The sequence below is a fragment of the Topomyia yanbarensis genome, chromosome 2 (genome assembly GCF_030247195.1).
Source record: "Topomyia yanbarensis strain Yona2022 chromosome 2, ASM3024719v1, whole genome shotgun sequence".
In the NCBI taxonomy this organism is placed as follows: Eukaryota; Metazoa; Arthropoda; class Insecta; order Diptera; family Culicidae; genus Topomyia; species Topomyia yanbarensis.
Genome location: NC_080671.1, coordinates 372,980,269 through 372,994,819, shown reverse-complemented (window position 1 = coordinate 372,994,819; position 14,551 = coordinate 372,980,269). Strand labels below are relative to the sequence as shown.

The 14,551-nt window shown below is 39.8% G+C and overlaps 1 protein-coding gene across 1 annotated transcript in view; it reads right to left on the bottom strand.

The window, feature by feature from the left end:
- The window catches only part of LOC131684560 (uncharacterized), a 212,158-nt gene that overhangs the window by 18,639 nt on the left and 178,968 nt on the right, over window positions 1-14,551 (bottom strand). Inside the window, exons 8-9 of the mRNA XM_058967553.1 lie at window positions 9,215-9,321; window positions 1,140-1,293 (exon numbers count right to left, since the gene is read on the bottom strand). Of these exons, the coding sequence (XP_058823536.1) occupies window positions 1,140-1,293; window positions 9,215-9,321 (261 nt within the window). The remainder of the gene's footprint in view (window positions 1-1,139; window positions 1,294-9,214; window positions 9,322-14,551) is intronic.

Sequence of the window (14,551 nt, the reverse complement as noted above, 5' to 3'; positions counted from 1 at the left end):
ACCATCAGGTAGTGCCTTAACAAGTATTGAAAATTGAGTTATGTAACTGGCTGGATCTTTTCGTTGGAAGGAGATTATCTGTCCCTTCGGATTGCGCATAAATGACTCCGTTTATTAATCCACCCCATTTTGGCCCTTTATTCAGCGTTAATGTGAATGTCGGTTGATTACATAATTTTATCCTTACTGTTAAAAGCATCTTTAGCCACCGGAGTATTCCATGCACTGATGGTAGGTTCCTATATCATCATGCGCAAATGTGGTTTTTTTCTTGATGAAGAAAAATTGGTTTCTGTCAAAAAAATTTTTTAGGGAAAAATAACATAGTGCTTTATTGTCTTAATTTGCTAAACCAAACCAAGTTTTGATTTTACTGGTTCTCATCAGCTTAAATAGAAAATTTTCTATTGTAGGACTGCGCCCGATGATATCTCCTAAATAAACGGAGGTATATTAACGAAATAAAAAATAACATGTTTAAAACGAAGTGTTCAAAATAAAAAAGTTTAAACCTTGGACATTCATTCAATATGATTTGACAGTTAATGTCGCTTTAATGTTTCCTAATAGAATACAACAATATCTTACAGAAACGAACATTTTATGCGTGTCGCGGAAATACCCCGCAAATCCTTTTTTCATCCACTGTATATGTACAACGCTAATCCAACATCCTGAACGCCGAGAAAACATTCAAAAATTCAACTTATTTACCAACAGTAAATTCTAAGCGACGCAAACCGTGTTCCGTGGCATGTCGCTCAGTCCCCATTTCGCCGTGTTTTCCAGCAAGCGATCAAAATCTACTCGATTCCAAATCCCTGCCTGTCGATAGGGAATCACTTTAGGGAGGCAGATTGGAGAGCGCACAGATCCGCGATACCGATCAAGATCACCGATCAGAAGTTTTTAAGTGCACATTTATTGCGCCGACTCAATAACTGTCGACCGCCGTTCGACCATGGATGGCGTGGTAAGCTATATTATATAGACTTCAATCGATCACGGTGGTACAGCCATCCAGATAGTGATCTTGGCCTCGGCCGGTTTCCGGGAGGTTAGTTATTGCGCGAGTGAAATGGACAGTGTACCGACCGACCTCGACGGGCCTGCTGGATGGCACGCTATATTGGACCTACCTCAAGACCTGGTTCGTGCACACGATCACCGACTGTTGGTTCGAGTCCTGGCCGTCGCGGACCTGCAGCACCACGTGCACCCAGATGAAGTCGTTCTGTCGGCGCTGCATCCGGACCAGCAGTATGCAGGAACGGTCCTGCTCGGATTGGGTTACTGCGAATAGAGTAAGCAGAGAAATGGAAAGATAGGTGAAAATTTGGTAAAATAAGATTAATCGATGGGGATAAATTTCAATTTGCCTAATGTGTGTGCTCCATAATCAATTATTCTGCTCGGGGAGCAGATGTGGAGAAGGAGAGAGAGGCAGTCAATGGGAATGGCTAGCAAAAAAACGAGGCGTGGAGAAGGCCTTGAAGTTAAAATCTACCATCGATTAGGGTCATTGATTAATGTCTGATGAGGAATTGAATAATGGCCTGGTAAAATATGATACCACTCACAGCCCGGAGCGAGTTTGTTCTTGATGATTGTTTACTGACCAGCCAAGAGGGCAAAGAAAACTTCGTGGCAAAATGGATGTGATTTTTTGGTGTTGTAATATCTTGATGAGTTCAATGATAGATTCGCCAGAGGAGGTTGATTGGTTTGAATGTTTCAATTAAAGCTTACGCATTTGTGGAGTAGAGTTATGGGAACGTAGCAGATTCCGTATCCATGACACATGCTAATACCTGTATTTGGTTTAGTTGCGTAGCGCAATATAAAAGAAGAGAGAGATAGATAGAAAGAGAAAGGACAAGAGAGAGATAGATAGAGAGAGAGAGAGAGAGAGAGAGAGAGAGAGAGAGAGAGAGAGAGAGAGAGAGAGATTGGAGAGGGGAAGAGATGGTCAAGCCTTCCAAAGATTGTCGATAAGAAAATATATTTTGTTCAGGTTAAGGTTCAATAATTATATTGATTATAATCATACTCATTTTAATGTGGTTGATCATTACTGAAAGAAAGATAAGGTAAATAGCACCGCGAAGGAAATATGCTATCTAAGATAGAATGTTAAATATTACAATTTGATGGATTTTATGCTGTAATCGTAATCATATTTTAGCAATCGCTCAAAAACATGAAAAATATTCTATTTGGGATCATCCATAAATGACGTAGCATTTTTTGAGTGATTTGTAACACCCTTCTCCCCCAACGTAGCATTTCGTCACAAACCTCTAAATCCCCCCTGGTAATTACGTAGCTTGACGGTAACTCTCCCCCCCCCCCCCCCTTGTCAACGCAAATTAAAAAAATGTTAGTTATTCCCCTTTAAAAAAAGCTACGTAGCATGACATGACCCCCTATCCCCCTGTCGTCACACATCATCACAAAATACAAAACTTCCCCCTCCCCCATATATGCTACGTATGCTACGTCATTTATGGATGGTTCCTTTTCGAAATGAAGAAAATATTCCATTTTCAAAATGATGCGGAGCAAAATGCACCTACCAGCGCACAGTGGGACGAAATCCAAAAAAAAAACGGGCATTAATATTTGCAACGACAACGAATTATGTTACTTCGATGTCTTCTGGAAAGTTTCTTTATTTTTTGAGCAATTTGATATGATGATGGTAAATTTTGATTTATGGGGGTACTAAACTGGTTCAATTTTTGACTTTTAGCTCCACCAGGCTCTACTGATTTCTTTTATGGCTCCTAGTAATTGTGCAAATTTTGGTACATATCGGTTGTGTCTACGGACCCTCCAAAAATTCAATATGGAATTTATATGGAAATTTGCATGGAAAATTGTTTTACATTGAAAATAAATTCTTAAAAAATCACCTCATCAATCAATTAATCAGAACACTATATATTTCTAAAAGTATTCTTCTACTGAACACATTCGTGGAACATTGTAAGTTTATGAAAATTCGCTGAGAAAAGTTATTAACTAAAGAAGCAGCATAACTTCAAAACAAGTGGATTTTATTATTAATCATAGCAACCCTGTTTGAATAGGTCCATCTTAATACAAGTGTAAACTAGACTTGCCACCCGCCGATCGAGTATGGTAGATGCAGCTATTCAAACAGGGTTGGATTAATAATAAAATCCACTTGTTTTGAAGTCATGCTGCTTCTTTAGTTAAAAACTTTTCTCAGCGAATTTTCATAAAATTACAATGTTCCACAAATGTGTTCAGGAGAAGAATACCTTTAGAAATATATAGTGTTCTGATTAATTGATTGATGAGGTGATTTTTTAAGAATTTATTTTCAATGTTAACCGATTTTCCATGCAAACTTCCATATAACCTTCGATATTTTTGGAGGGTCCGTAGACACAACCGATCGGTACCAAAATTTTCACAATTGCTAATGACCATAAAAGGAATCAATAGAGCCTGGTGGAGCTAAAAGTCAAAAATTGAACCTGTCTAGGGTACATACTCAGATGAAAAACATAACTTTTTTATTTATTGTTGAAATGGTAATGTGTCTATGGAAAGTTTGTAGAGGATCTTTGTCAAAGATGCAAAGTGATAGATAGATCTCTTAAGAGAAAAAAAAGTTATAACGTGTAACAGACGTACCACGGTGTGTTTAGTAGAACAATTTTATTCGAAAAAAATCGACATCTTCAGCACGTGATAGAATGCGCTTTTCCCTTTCATTTGAAAGTAAAATTAAAATATTTTGTCGGGGGCTCCAGAACAACTTTTTATTTTAAAGTTTTTTTGTTTGAAAATTTAAGTTTTTCAATGAAACTGGTTCACATTGTTGCCCCTAGGTAGTACTTTAGACATTCAAATATTACCAAAAGTGAGAATCTGATAGACAATCAGTGTGTACAACTTTGTAGAAAACTACATCGCGATCTAAAATCGCTAGAGAAAGATATTATTTTTATCAAAGTTTCTAGATTCGCGCGGGGCCTATTGGTTAAGAAGCTTTGTTCCAAAAACATTTTTATTTGTAAAAAAATGGATTGCCTAATTTTAACAGTGTGCTCAGAAGAACTTGAATGCTAGCAAAGTCCCACCTTGAAGGGTGAAAAACATAATTTCAGATTCCACCATTTTATGCGCACCAATGATATTTTAGAAGCATGGAGATATAGAGAAGAGTAGATAAAATTTGAACGAAATTAGTACTCTTTTGAAAGATGCTGGGCAATGCAGCAAAATTAAACAATTTTTTCTGTCACAGATGTACAGTAAAGACCCGTTTTTATCAGCCCCTTGGCGAATTTTAAACTGATAAAACAGGGACATTGATAAAATCGGGACATATATTTTTCTGTCTTTTTAATAAACCGAAGCTCTTAAAATATTCTTCCTTGTTCCTTAGAATAGCCTTGCAACCTTTTTTGATGATTTATTTTAAGTTCTCCTTAAGGGGGTCTGACAGCGCAAAATTAAAAAAAAAATAATATTTTTATTTTTGCATTTTTCGGATGTCTAAGATAAGAAATATATGCCTAAGAAAGGATTTATTCGAATTCAACTTGGTTCGTTTGCTAGAGCCCATTAAACTACTAACTATCAATTTTCATATGAAACTGATAAAATCGGGTCAAAAAAAAAATAAAGTCGGGGGCAGATAAAATCGGGTGCTGATAAAATCGGGTCTCCACTGTATTTATTTCTTCTTTTTTTTCTTCACTCATTCTGGAGTATGCTTGATGTAACCTTGAATCCACCTTTTTGCTCGTTAGCATCTTGTGGGATATCTATATTTGGCTTAAATTTTAACTTTATATTTGATCAAACTCAATTATATATTCAGTCATTTGATTTGATTTCGATTGAGAATCCTGATTGACACTGAACTGAACTGGCAACTCTGTCTTCTTGATATTTTGTCTTTGCTCTTATCCCATATTATGAGGGAAATATTCAATAAACAGACTTGTATTACTTTGAGAATTTACTGAATGTATGGTCCAGCCTGATATTTTCTTGTTCGTTTTCTGTTGTGATCCGTGTACAGCGAGTAACGACTCCGGAATTTCTTCTTACAGGAAATTATGATACAATTTGTTATTTTTTCTCGAATTGGAAATAAAATTTCAAGACAAACAAAAATCTGCATCTATAAATTCTGATGAAATGAATCTACCCAAAAGATAAGAAACATGGATCCAAAACTCGAAGAGCTTTTATCTTTTTCAATCATCTTTCTTTTAATGTTGATAAAGACAAACAGGATTCTCAACCCAAAATTGCAATAAAATCCGTCGTTTATTACAATGACTCGAACTGTCTACTTTAGTTGATTTAAATATAAAGCTTTGAATTTAAGCCAATTGTATTTTACCAGGCAGGATTGGATCAGGAAGAAGGGTTATTCTGGTTTACATTAGCTATCCCCTAGAGCGAGAAAAGTAATGAAAAAGGCATGATAAAATCAACATATTGAAAAAGTATAAGATTATCGAATAAATTTGGTCAACACCTTACCACACCTCATAAAGTGTCATTTTCGCCCAAGACCCGGAGAAATCTGAAAATATATTTTTTCTGCTGAGAATGGGACTTTGTATACATTGAAATTTATCTGAATTTACTGTTCATTTAAACCCAACATTTTTTTGTAAGTCCTTGTTAATCGACTTCTTAATCCATATGCCCCGAGCACACCTAAAAACTGATTAAATTTTAATAACTTTCTCGGGTGATTTCATATAGATTTATAGCATTCTACGAAGTTGTAGAGAATGGGATTGTTCATCAGATTCTCACTTTGAGTATTTTTTGAATGTCTATAGTACCAATTAGTAGCAAAAATGCGAATTAATTTCATTAAAAAGCTTAAGTTTTCAATCAAAAAACTTTAAAATAAAAAGTTGTTCTAGAACCCCCGACAGAATATTTTAATTTTACTTTCAAATAAATCCATTCTTTCATATTCCGAAGTTTTACAGATGCCGAATTTTTTTGAATAAAGTTGTTCGACAAAGACACCGTGGTACATGTCAATATACCCCCTTAAAACGATTTTTTATTAAAAATTTTTTTGCTCTATCTATTTTATTTGATTTTTGACATTTTTGTTATGTTTTGAACAGTTGTAAAGCCACATTTTTGTGGAGCACTCCAACTCGCTATCTCTTCTCTTTAAGGATTTATGACGTTTTTCTGGATTTTCACTCTTTAAGGGATCTATAACTAACCTCCCGGAAGCCTAATGTTGCCGGAATTTGCAGCTAATATTTACAAAGTTGTTAAAAAATGCCTAACAAACTTTTAGCAATCGAAAAATCAATGGGATCTAGAGAACCTTTTAACTTAGCCATTTTTAAATTAGTGTTTATTTCGCACAACTATGAACAATTTTCAAACAATAAATTATTGTAAGTTTTTTGTGCATGTCACTTGTAAGAGAACAGAATGATTCATTATTAAACAACTTGACAAACTCGAAGTTTCTTGCATTTTAAAGACATTTGCCATCAAAAATGCGAAATCGATTTCGGAAATTTTATGTGGTCACCCTCCGAAAAAAAATTTCAACTTATCTGGGAATTTCATATTTGGCCGTACCGATTCAGTATATATTTCCGAAACCATACAACCGATCCGTACGAAATTTTGTGGTAGTCTATGGCGATAATAGCCCCTTCATTTGAAACTAATTTCGTGGAAATTGGCCCAACGATCTCTGGGAAACCGATGTGGGTTTGTTAATTTTGAAGCATGGTCATTTTTCTCGGGACTGCCGGAACTTTTTATGGCCAACGAGACTTCGAAAGAGAGGGGGAGAAGGGTTTGAGCTCATGACGTGAAGTTCAATGTAGTATACAGTTCAACAGATGTCATAGGTCCACTAAGAATGTCTTTGAGCACAGTTCTAAAGATCTACAAGTGTTGCCACAGCAAAAAATGTCAGAAATGTCAGATAAAAGGAATCGGGCTAAACAAGTAGATATAATCATCCTATTTCGAAAATGTCCATATTGCTGAGGTTATTGAGAATTTATCTAAACCGGATGTAGCAATTTTGGGTTTTCAAAATGGCCTGCGACATCGATTTCCATCATCTACTCGTCAATTCCATTCTGAAAATACTCACATTGTTGAGGTCATAATGGGGGTTCAATTAAAAATGAGAATCTTTTCAGTGATGTAGTTAAAAAACAAAAACTAATTTTTCAACGAATTCAGTATTTTTTATTAAAAATATTGGTTGGAGAAGGGGCCCTGGTCAGCCGTACGACGCAACTTAGTCGCGATGCTTTCACAAGAGCGCTGGACGGCACTGACGCCCATCTTCCGGATACAATTACGGATCCAGGTGGTGAAGTGCTTCGTATCCTTGGCCCGCTAATTATTTTTGTACACTAGGGCACTGAGGGAGCCGAAAAAATCATCAATGGGACGGTACTGGGGAAATTTGGTCGGGTTCCTTTGTTTCGGCACGTACGGTATCTTTTTCTGCTTAAGATACTCCAGCGTCTTCTTGGCGTAATGGGAAGACACCTTTTCCGGCCAAAAGACGTACTTCCCATCTACATGATGCTCTTTTGAGAACGGCAAAAGAATTTTCTCAAGACACTCCTCCTGGTACACATGTTGATTGATGGCCAGACCGCTCGGCTTGAACGACGGCTTTAAAATCCCTCTGTCCGATATGGCGATGCATAGCATTTTTTTTCAAATTTATGCTTAACCTTATATTTTACTTCGGGGGTGTGTCCGACTTGTCGCTGGAATAGTAGCTGTAATTTTCTAGAATGTAACTTTCGTCATCCAGCACGAAAGATGTCCCGCGGTAGTTCTTCGTCATCCATCGGCACTGCGTTTTCACGATCGCTATCTGCTCGTCCGTGTACTCGGGGGACCGAGTCTTCTTCCGACAGATGATGTCCTCCATCTTGAGGGTTTGGTGTATCAATGTAAGGGAGCAGTGGTATTTTCAACCGGCGTCACACAAACTCGTTCCGTCGTTGTTGTCGAACAGCTTTTTCAACGCTTCCTTCTTCTTTTTCGTCATTATCTTTGCCGGACGCCTGCGGGTTGCCAGGATCTGGTAAACTGTACTTGCGGGAACGTTTTCGTCTCGAAAGTGGTCTACCGTAAACTTTTTTCCACGAGAACCACGATGACGTTTTGTAAAACCGTACAACACGCTCGCGGAGTTCTTTCTGTTTCGACGCCATCTTCGATTGAACTGACAGCACCCAAGCGAAAAGAAACATACCACCCATTTCTTGAGAGTCCAGAGAGCAATTCTCTTGGAGAGAAAACAAAACGCTCTTTACTGTAATTACATCATTCTCATTTTAATTGATTAATTTTGGCATAACGCGGATGGCGTCATGAAAACGGTCGAATGGCTCGAACATCGAAATATTCAAAATGTAAGTAATAAATTATACAAAACTGCTCTTGCTTTTTGATAAAAAGAATTAAAGCTATTTAGACGCTTTAATTTAGAATAATGCTCTTTTACTATCAAAATATATTCAAAACAATTTAGAATCATGATCCCCGCAGATCAAGGGATGCTTCTCCGGAATATTTAATACAATGAAAGTCGTTATCTCAAGTCATTATAGTTCAAATTTCATGTATTTTTCTATGGAGGACCCTACGACTTTTGATCATATTTGATGCAAACTTGTCAACGGCGTATTCATTCTACGCAAATATACGAACATACATTTCTGTTACGAGTACTTTGAGAGTTCCGCACACATGACATATACTTTTTTTTAAAAAGGAAATTTAGTAATAATAATCCGCGTGAAAACTCGTCGTTCTCCTTCCTCCCTCCCCATGAATAAACATGAATTATGTCGTTCTCTCCTCTTCACCTAAATGGTTCACGTGGTACATGAACGATTCTTCAGTGTGTGTGCTTATATGAGCCAGAAAAGAAGTTCGTTAGGAGGATTTTTGCCCATGTTTGTTAGACATCCTTCAACATTACACATGTAGCATGACAGCAAATATCCAACAAACAATTACTTCAAATTACTAGAATCATCTTTGTCAATCACTATTGGGTTAACTATTTTTTATCAACTTATAGCAATCAATGTTCACTCATCATCGAAGACAGATCGTCGTGGGAATAGAAATTTGAAAGATCTGTCGTATTCTTCTATCATTATCATCATCATTATTTAATACTCACTCAGTCGATGTTTGCTTTGCGCCTCCCGCGTTGACTCCCAGTGTAGCAGCTGGTACCACGAAATGCCCTGCAGTTCGGTGCGGCTATAGCCGAGATGAAATTCACCACTGAAACGAGACGAAAGCGGAAAATTGTCAATTTTTTATTTCTCTCTAGCTCTCGGAACACAACTCGGAGTACGCGGTTGGATCGAACGCGTAACTCTTGTACATATGGGGACGTTTATCTCTGAAACAAATCTCGATCTCGCCCATCGATATCGTCCTTTCGAATCCAAAGGGCTGCATAGGAATGGGATGCATCCGAGAGAACAGTGACTAAACAGCACCTGCAGCAAACTCTGGCAAGCAAACGCCCGATGCCCATCGGAGCAGATATTGTGCAATTTCAAGGTTTAACGCTTCGGACCCACCCACCCTCGCGGTTTTCGTTCGGCTGCTCACGTGAACGAAACATGTATATTATTATCGCGGGGTGTTTTGCATTAAAATTCAATAAACCAAGCGGTGAAAATTAAGATCGTATGTTATTTCGAAGTCGCAGAAACACTCCCGGAAAACAAAGGGTGATGCGATTGTCGAACGAAAATGACCCTAGGGGTATAACTTTGTCTTACGATGCGATGAGTGTATGAAAAATCTCGAGGAGGAGGAATGCATTGCATCGGATCGTAGCTCAATCGATCGAAATGAAGTTGGAGGTTATGATGGATGCAATGAATTGATTTCATGTCCGATGGTTTTAACTGTTAGAAGGTTCGTATCGAATGATTGAACAGGTTCAACGATTTATTGATAAGTTCTAGTTGAACAATGTTATTTGTGAGACATACCTAAAAAATTGAACTTAACTTAACGAAGAGTTAATCATCGTTTCATTTTGGCAAGTTGATTAACGAAGAGGTAATCATGATTTCACTTTAACAAAACGTAATATTTGGAAGGAAACAAAAAAACTGTCATGTTTTACACTCGTTTGTCTAGTTCAAGAGACCTAAATTTAATTTTTTTAATAATTTAATTAATATTTTTTTCCGCCCGATATTTTTAATTACTATTTATTGTAAATGAGTTTGGCTTCTGATTGAAGACGCACATAAAAACAACAAAATACTTAACTATTAGTATAAAAATTGCAAGCTTGTAGGTTTGTTCCCATCCTGATGCATAGATGTCCAGGCTGACACTAATAACTACGCCACCATTAGGTCAGCAGGGCTAGATTATTATTTTCAATAAAAAAAACTCTGTTCGTCTAAATGTCAGCTAGTCGAAATCAAAATATCAAGTGAATGAGCTTTCCGTGTACTTAAGCTATAGGAATAACCTATCCTATTTTACAGAAATACAAAGCTTGTAAATCTAACAGCAAAACAAACATCCTCCATCTTCAAAGGGGTTTGGTGGCCTACGGCAATACAAATGCTAATAAGTCCGCAATGGCAACTAGTTACAACAGTTACTGGAACAATTCAATTATCACTGGTGCGATACTGTCTCAAACAAGAGTATTAATTAGAACACTCCCACCCCTGGCATCGGCTCGTGCCGTTCGAAAGTGCGTTCCAGGTTAGAAGGATCGCAATCGATAGCACCATGAGCTAGGTTTACACCCCCTCGCGGGAAAAACTTTCCGATTGTTCGATGGCGTTTCTGTTTAAAATCTTTGGTCCCTATCTCTGCGCTAGAGTACCTACATATGCGCATTGCCTTATACCATAAACAACAACAAAATTTGCGATCGTCGATGCCGTATCAGTGTGCCGGTTGGCCAGTTATTGCTATTGCACAGCCCCCTGCACGAGCCTTGTCTATAGCCTACCAGGGCTGAATATCATAATAAATGTGCATATACCGGCACTGTATCCGATGTGGGAAAGAAAAGTGAGAATTCCAAACGATACGTATGATTGTTTGAACATACACAGTCTTCTCGCTAACTGTATGGCTTATATATTGTTACACTAATAGAAATTAACAAAATATTGTATTTACCCTACAAAATTGCTGAAATTTGCTGTAGGAATTTTAATGTTTATTGTGTTTGTATTGTAGCATAACATTAGCCTTCATTTTAAATTATTGAAAAATTATTGCATTTTCATAGAGAAAATTGTGGTTTTGTTACTGTACAGTTCGAGGCAAGCCATTCTCCGACCACAACTCTTATCGGCCGATTGCTATGACCTGTATGTGGTAGTTTTTGAGAAAATGGTGCTATTTCGCCTCGTACATCGGATCGATGCAAATGGCTTACTGTCAGATACACAATTTAGTTTTAGGTAGAGGAACGAACGATGGCCTTGCGTTGTTCCCAACAGAAATAAAAATGGTCTATGCTCGCAAAGAACAGATGCCATCAGTTTTTTAAACATCGAGGGGGATTTTGATTCGTATGATCTATCAACGTTGTTTTAAAGAAACTGCATCAGCATGGTCTTTCACTGATTTTAACCAGTGTTTTGCCAAATCTATTGCACATGCATTTTTCGCATGGCGATTTTACAGCATCACGAGTTAGCTACAAGTGTCTTTCCCAGGGTTCATGTCTAATATTTAATACTAGTAACATGTTGCTTTTTTCCACAAGCCGCCAAAATGATACCCCCCCCCCCCCCCACCGAAACCGATCAAAAACCTAGTCCTACTCGAGCGTTTTCGTGAAAAAACTGCGCCTCTATCGAATTTAATAAGTTGAATCGGTGAACAGAAAAAAAATCCTAAAAAATCAAGGATTTAACCCACAAAATAACATTCCAATCGGCTAGCCTTTTGGTCAGGGAAATAACGGGGGATGCGTTGGCCCTGACTGAGGTAGTACCGACCACAGTAGACGAGCCTCCGGCGGCTGCCTCTAGATAAGTCACTATACAGCCCCTACCATCAAGGAATTGTACGCCTCCAACTTGTTTCCAGACAACCTACCACATCCCATTCTCAGCCATTACACTGGGCAAACATCGAAGAGAAATCGAGGCCCACTGATAAACCCATTATCCGGGCCGCAAAGTCAACAGAGATCCACAACGTCAAACTGTACATCAGCACAAACCAGAAAAAAGGAGAACCGATTTCAAGGGACTCAACACACGATCACCCAGTCCAATCGCCGGCTCCCGGTAGCCTTACGTATAAGACGACCAACAAACGACACTCCAGTATAAGCCCACCAAGCTACAACAAACGAATGACACCCTGTAACCAAGAACACTATGCGTAGTAGCATTACCCGCCGGAAGTCGCGAAAATGGCTCACTGAACGAGCCCCGCTGGTGCCCTAAGACGATTTAGCTAGATTTTCAAAACAGCGTGCACTCAGTGCACTAGCGCGACTGGCGGAAGGATAAGGAAAAAGCCTCCTCCCTTCTGCTTGCGGATGTACCTGATTACACCGACGAGCGTTCCACGAAGAGGCCTTGGCCACACCCTCGACGGTCACTGGAGGAGCAGTCCGTCTCTCTAAACGAACCTCAACCTGAAAGACGACGAATCTTCATATCCGAAGCAGTTAGCTATCCGGCCAGGGTTAGAGCCTCCTCTCCTGCACTGGTCCCCCAGGTTCCAACCGAAGAATCTTCGACGGTTGCTAGTGCAGGGGGACTGGCACCCCCAAAATCTCCCCATGACCTGATCTATGCTATGTACTATGCCTCATCTATTTCGGATAGCCCGCTTAGCCTCAAACTGCCCCTTACCAATGACGCATATGGCATATATCTGCTTCCCCATCCAGTCTAGCAACCGAGCCAGAAGCCGCGATCTATCCATTCTCGCCGTTCAGTGGAACATCGACGGCCTGGGACATAGCCTTGGAGACCTGAAATAATCTCAGCACGAGCCGCTTTGCTTCGTCATCCAGGAGACTCACCTTCACGCAGCACGAGGCGCTTTCGGTACCGGTACGAGTGGGAGACATCCAGAGAAATCAACAATCATCAAACCATCGTTTTAGACACCAAAGTAGAACTTCTGTCGGAGCTAAGCCCCCTCAATACCAAATTGTTTGCCGTCGCTGGGAGATTGTCAACCCCCATCCGGTGCTCCATCATTTCCATATATACCATAAGAAGTCACTGACATCCGAAACTGATCGACCTCATTAACCCGATTCCAGTTCCGTTCATCAAAATGTGGGATTTAAACGCCCACCATACCACCTAGGTGTCTGCAAAGTGCGGCCATGCCACCGTGGCATTGAGGTACTTATAGCCATAGAAGAAAGCGACACCGTAGACGTCAACTTCTATTCCATTGCAGAGTGCTGCGCTGGGCGAGAGCCAACGACACAGCAGAGAGTCACCTCTTCCTCATCGAAATCTATTTGAATCAAACCCCATACAAAACCAATCGTTGTCGTCGGTGTGTGTACAAGAACGCTGACTGGTATTCACTAGAAGCAGCTTTCCAGTCCAACCTTGACTAGGACCGCACCCGTAAGCGCTCTCCGAACTGACCATCCAAGCTGCAGAACTAGGCGTCCTCCAAACTAGCGGGTGCCCCGCCGTACCGTACACTGGTGAACCCCAGACGATGCCACCGCCATCAGGATATGCAGGAAAGTACTACGCCTTCTACAAAAAACGCCTGTATTCAACCCCAGAGCGATGAAAGAGCAGACGAGTTCAGGAGACTTCGCAATCTAGCTAGACAAACCATCCAACACCCGCATACACCCAGATTCCCTGACATCTGAACTATGGATACGAGTTAATGCTTTCAGCGGTAATCGGCAAAAAGATCAACTATGAAATCATCACCGACGCCCGGAAAATCGCAATCGCGCCTTGAAGCAACCCCTGCCACATTTTCGCCAAACTCCACACTGGAATTTAACAAACCCTTCTCTGGGACGCAAGTCGCTACCGCCTTCAGGTCAGCCCGTGGAAAATCGGTTGGCCCCGACACAGTAGGGTACCCAATATTAAGACATATGGATATAAGAATAAAAAAAGGGAAAGAGTACTCCTCTATGTCTTCAATAGGATCTAGGAAGGCGAACTTTTTTCAGATGCCTGAAGACTTGTCTACATCGTGCCAATCCCCAAAAAGAGTCAGAGCATACGATCCCCGAGCGACTTCCGTCCCATAAGCCTTCCTTCGTGAACCGCAGAAATTATACAGAGAATGGTCGCCTTCCGGAAAGCACTCGGGAGCGTAATCCACCTGGGATCCCTTGGGGAGCTGATTGAAGATGCAAGAGCGAAAAACGACATCGCCATCTTAGACGTGGCGAAAGCCAATAATACAGTCTGGTTCGAAGGGGCGAGCTGCTGCGAAGGGGCATCCACGGAAATCTTGAAGCCTTCATACAAAATTACCTCAAGGACTGCTGATTTCA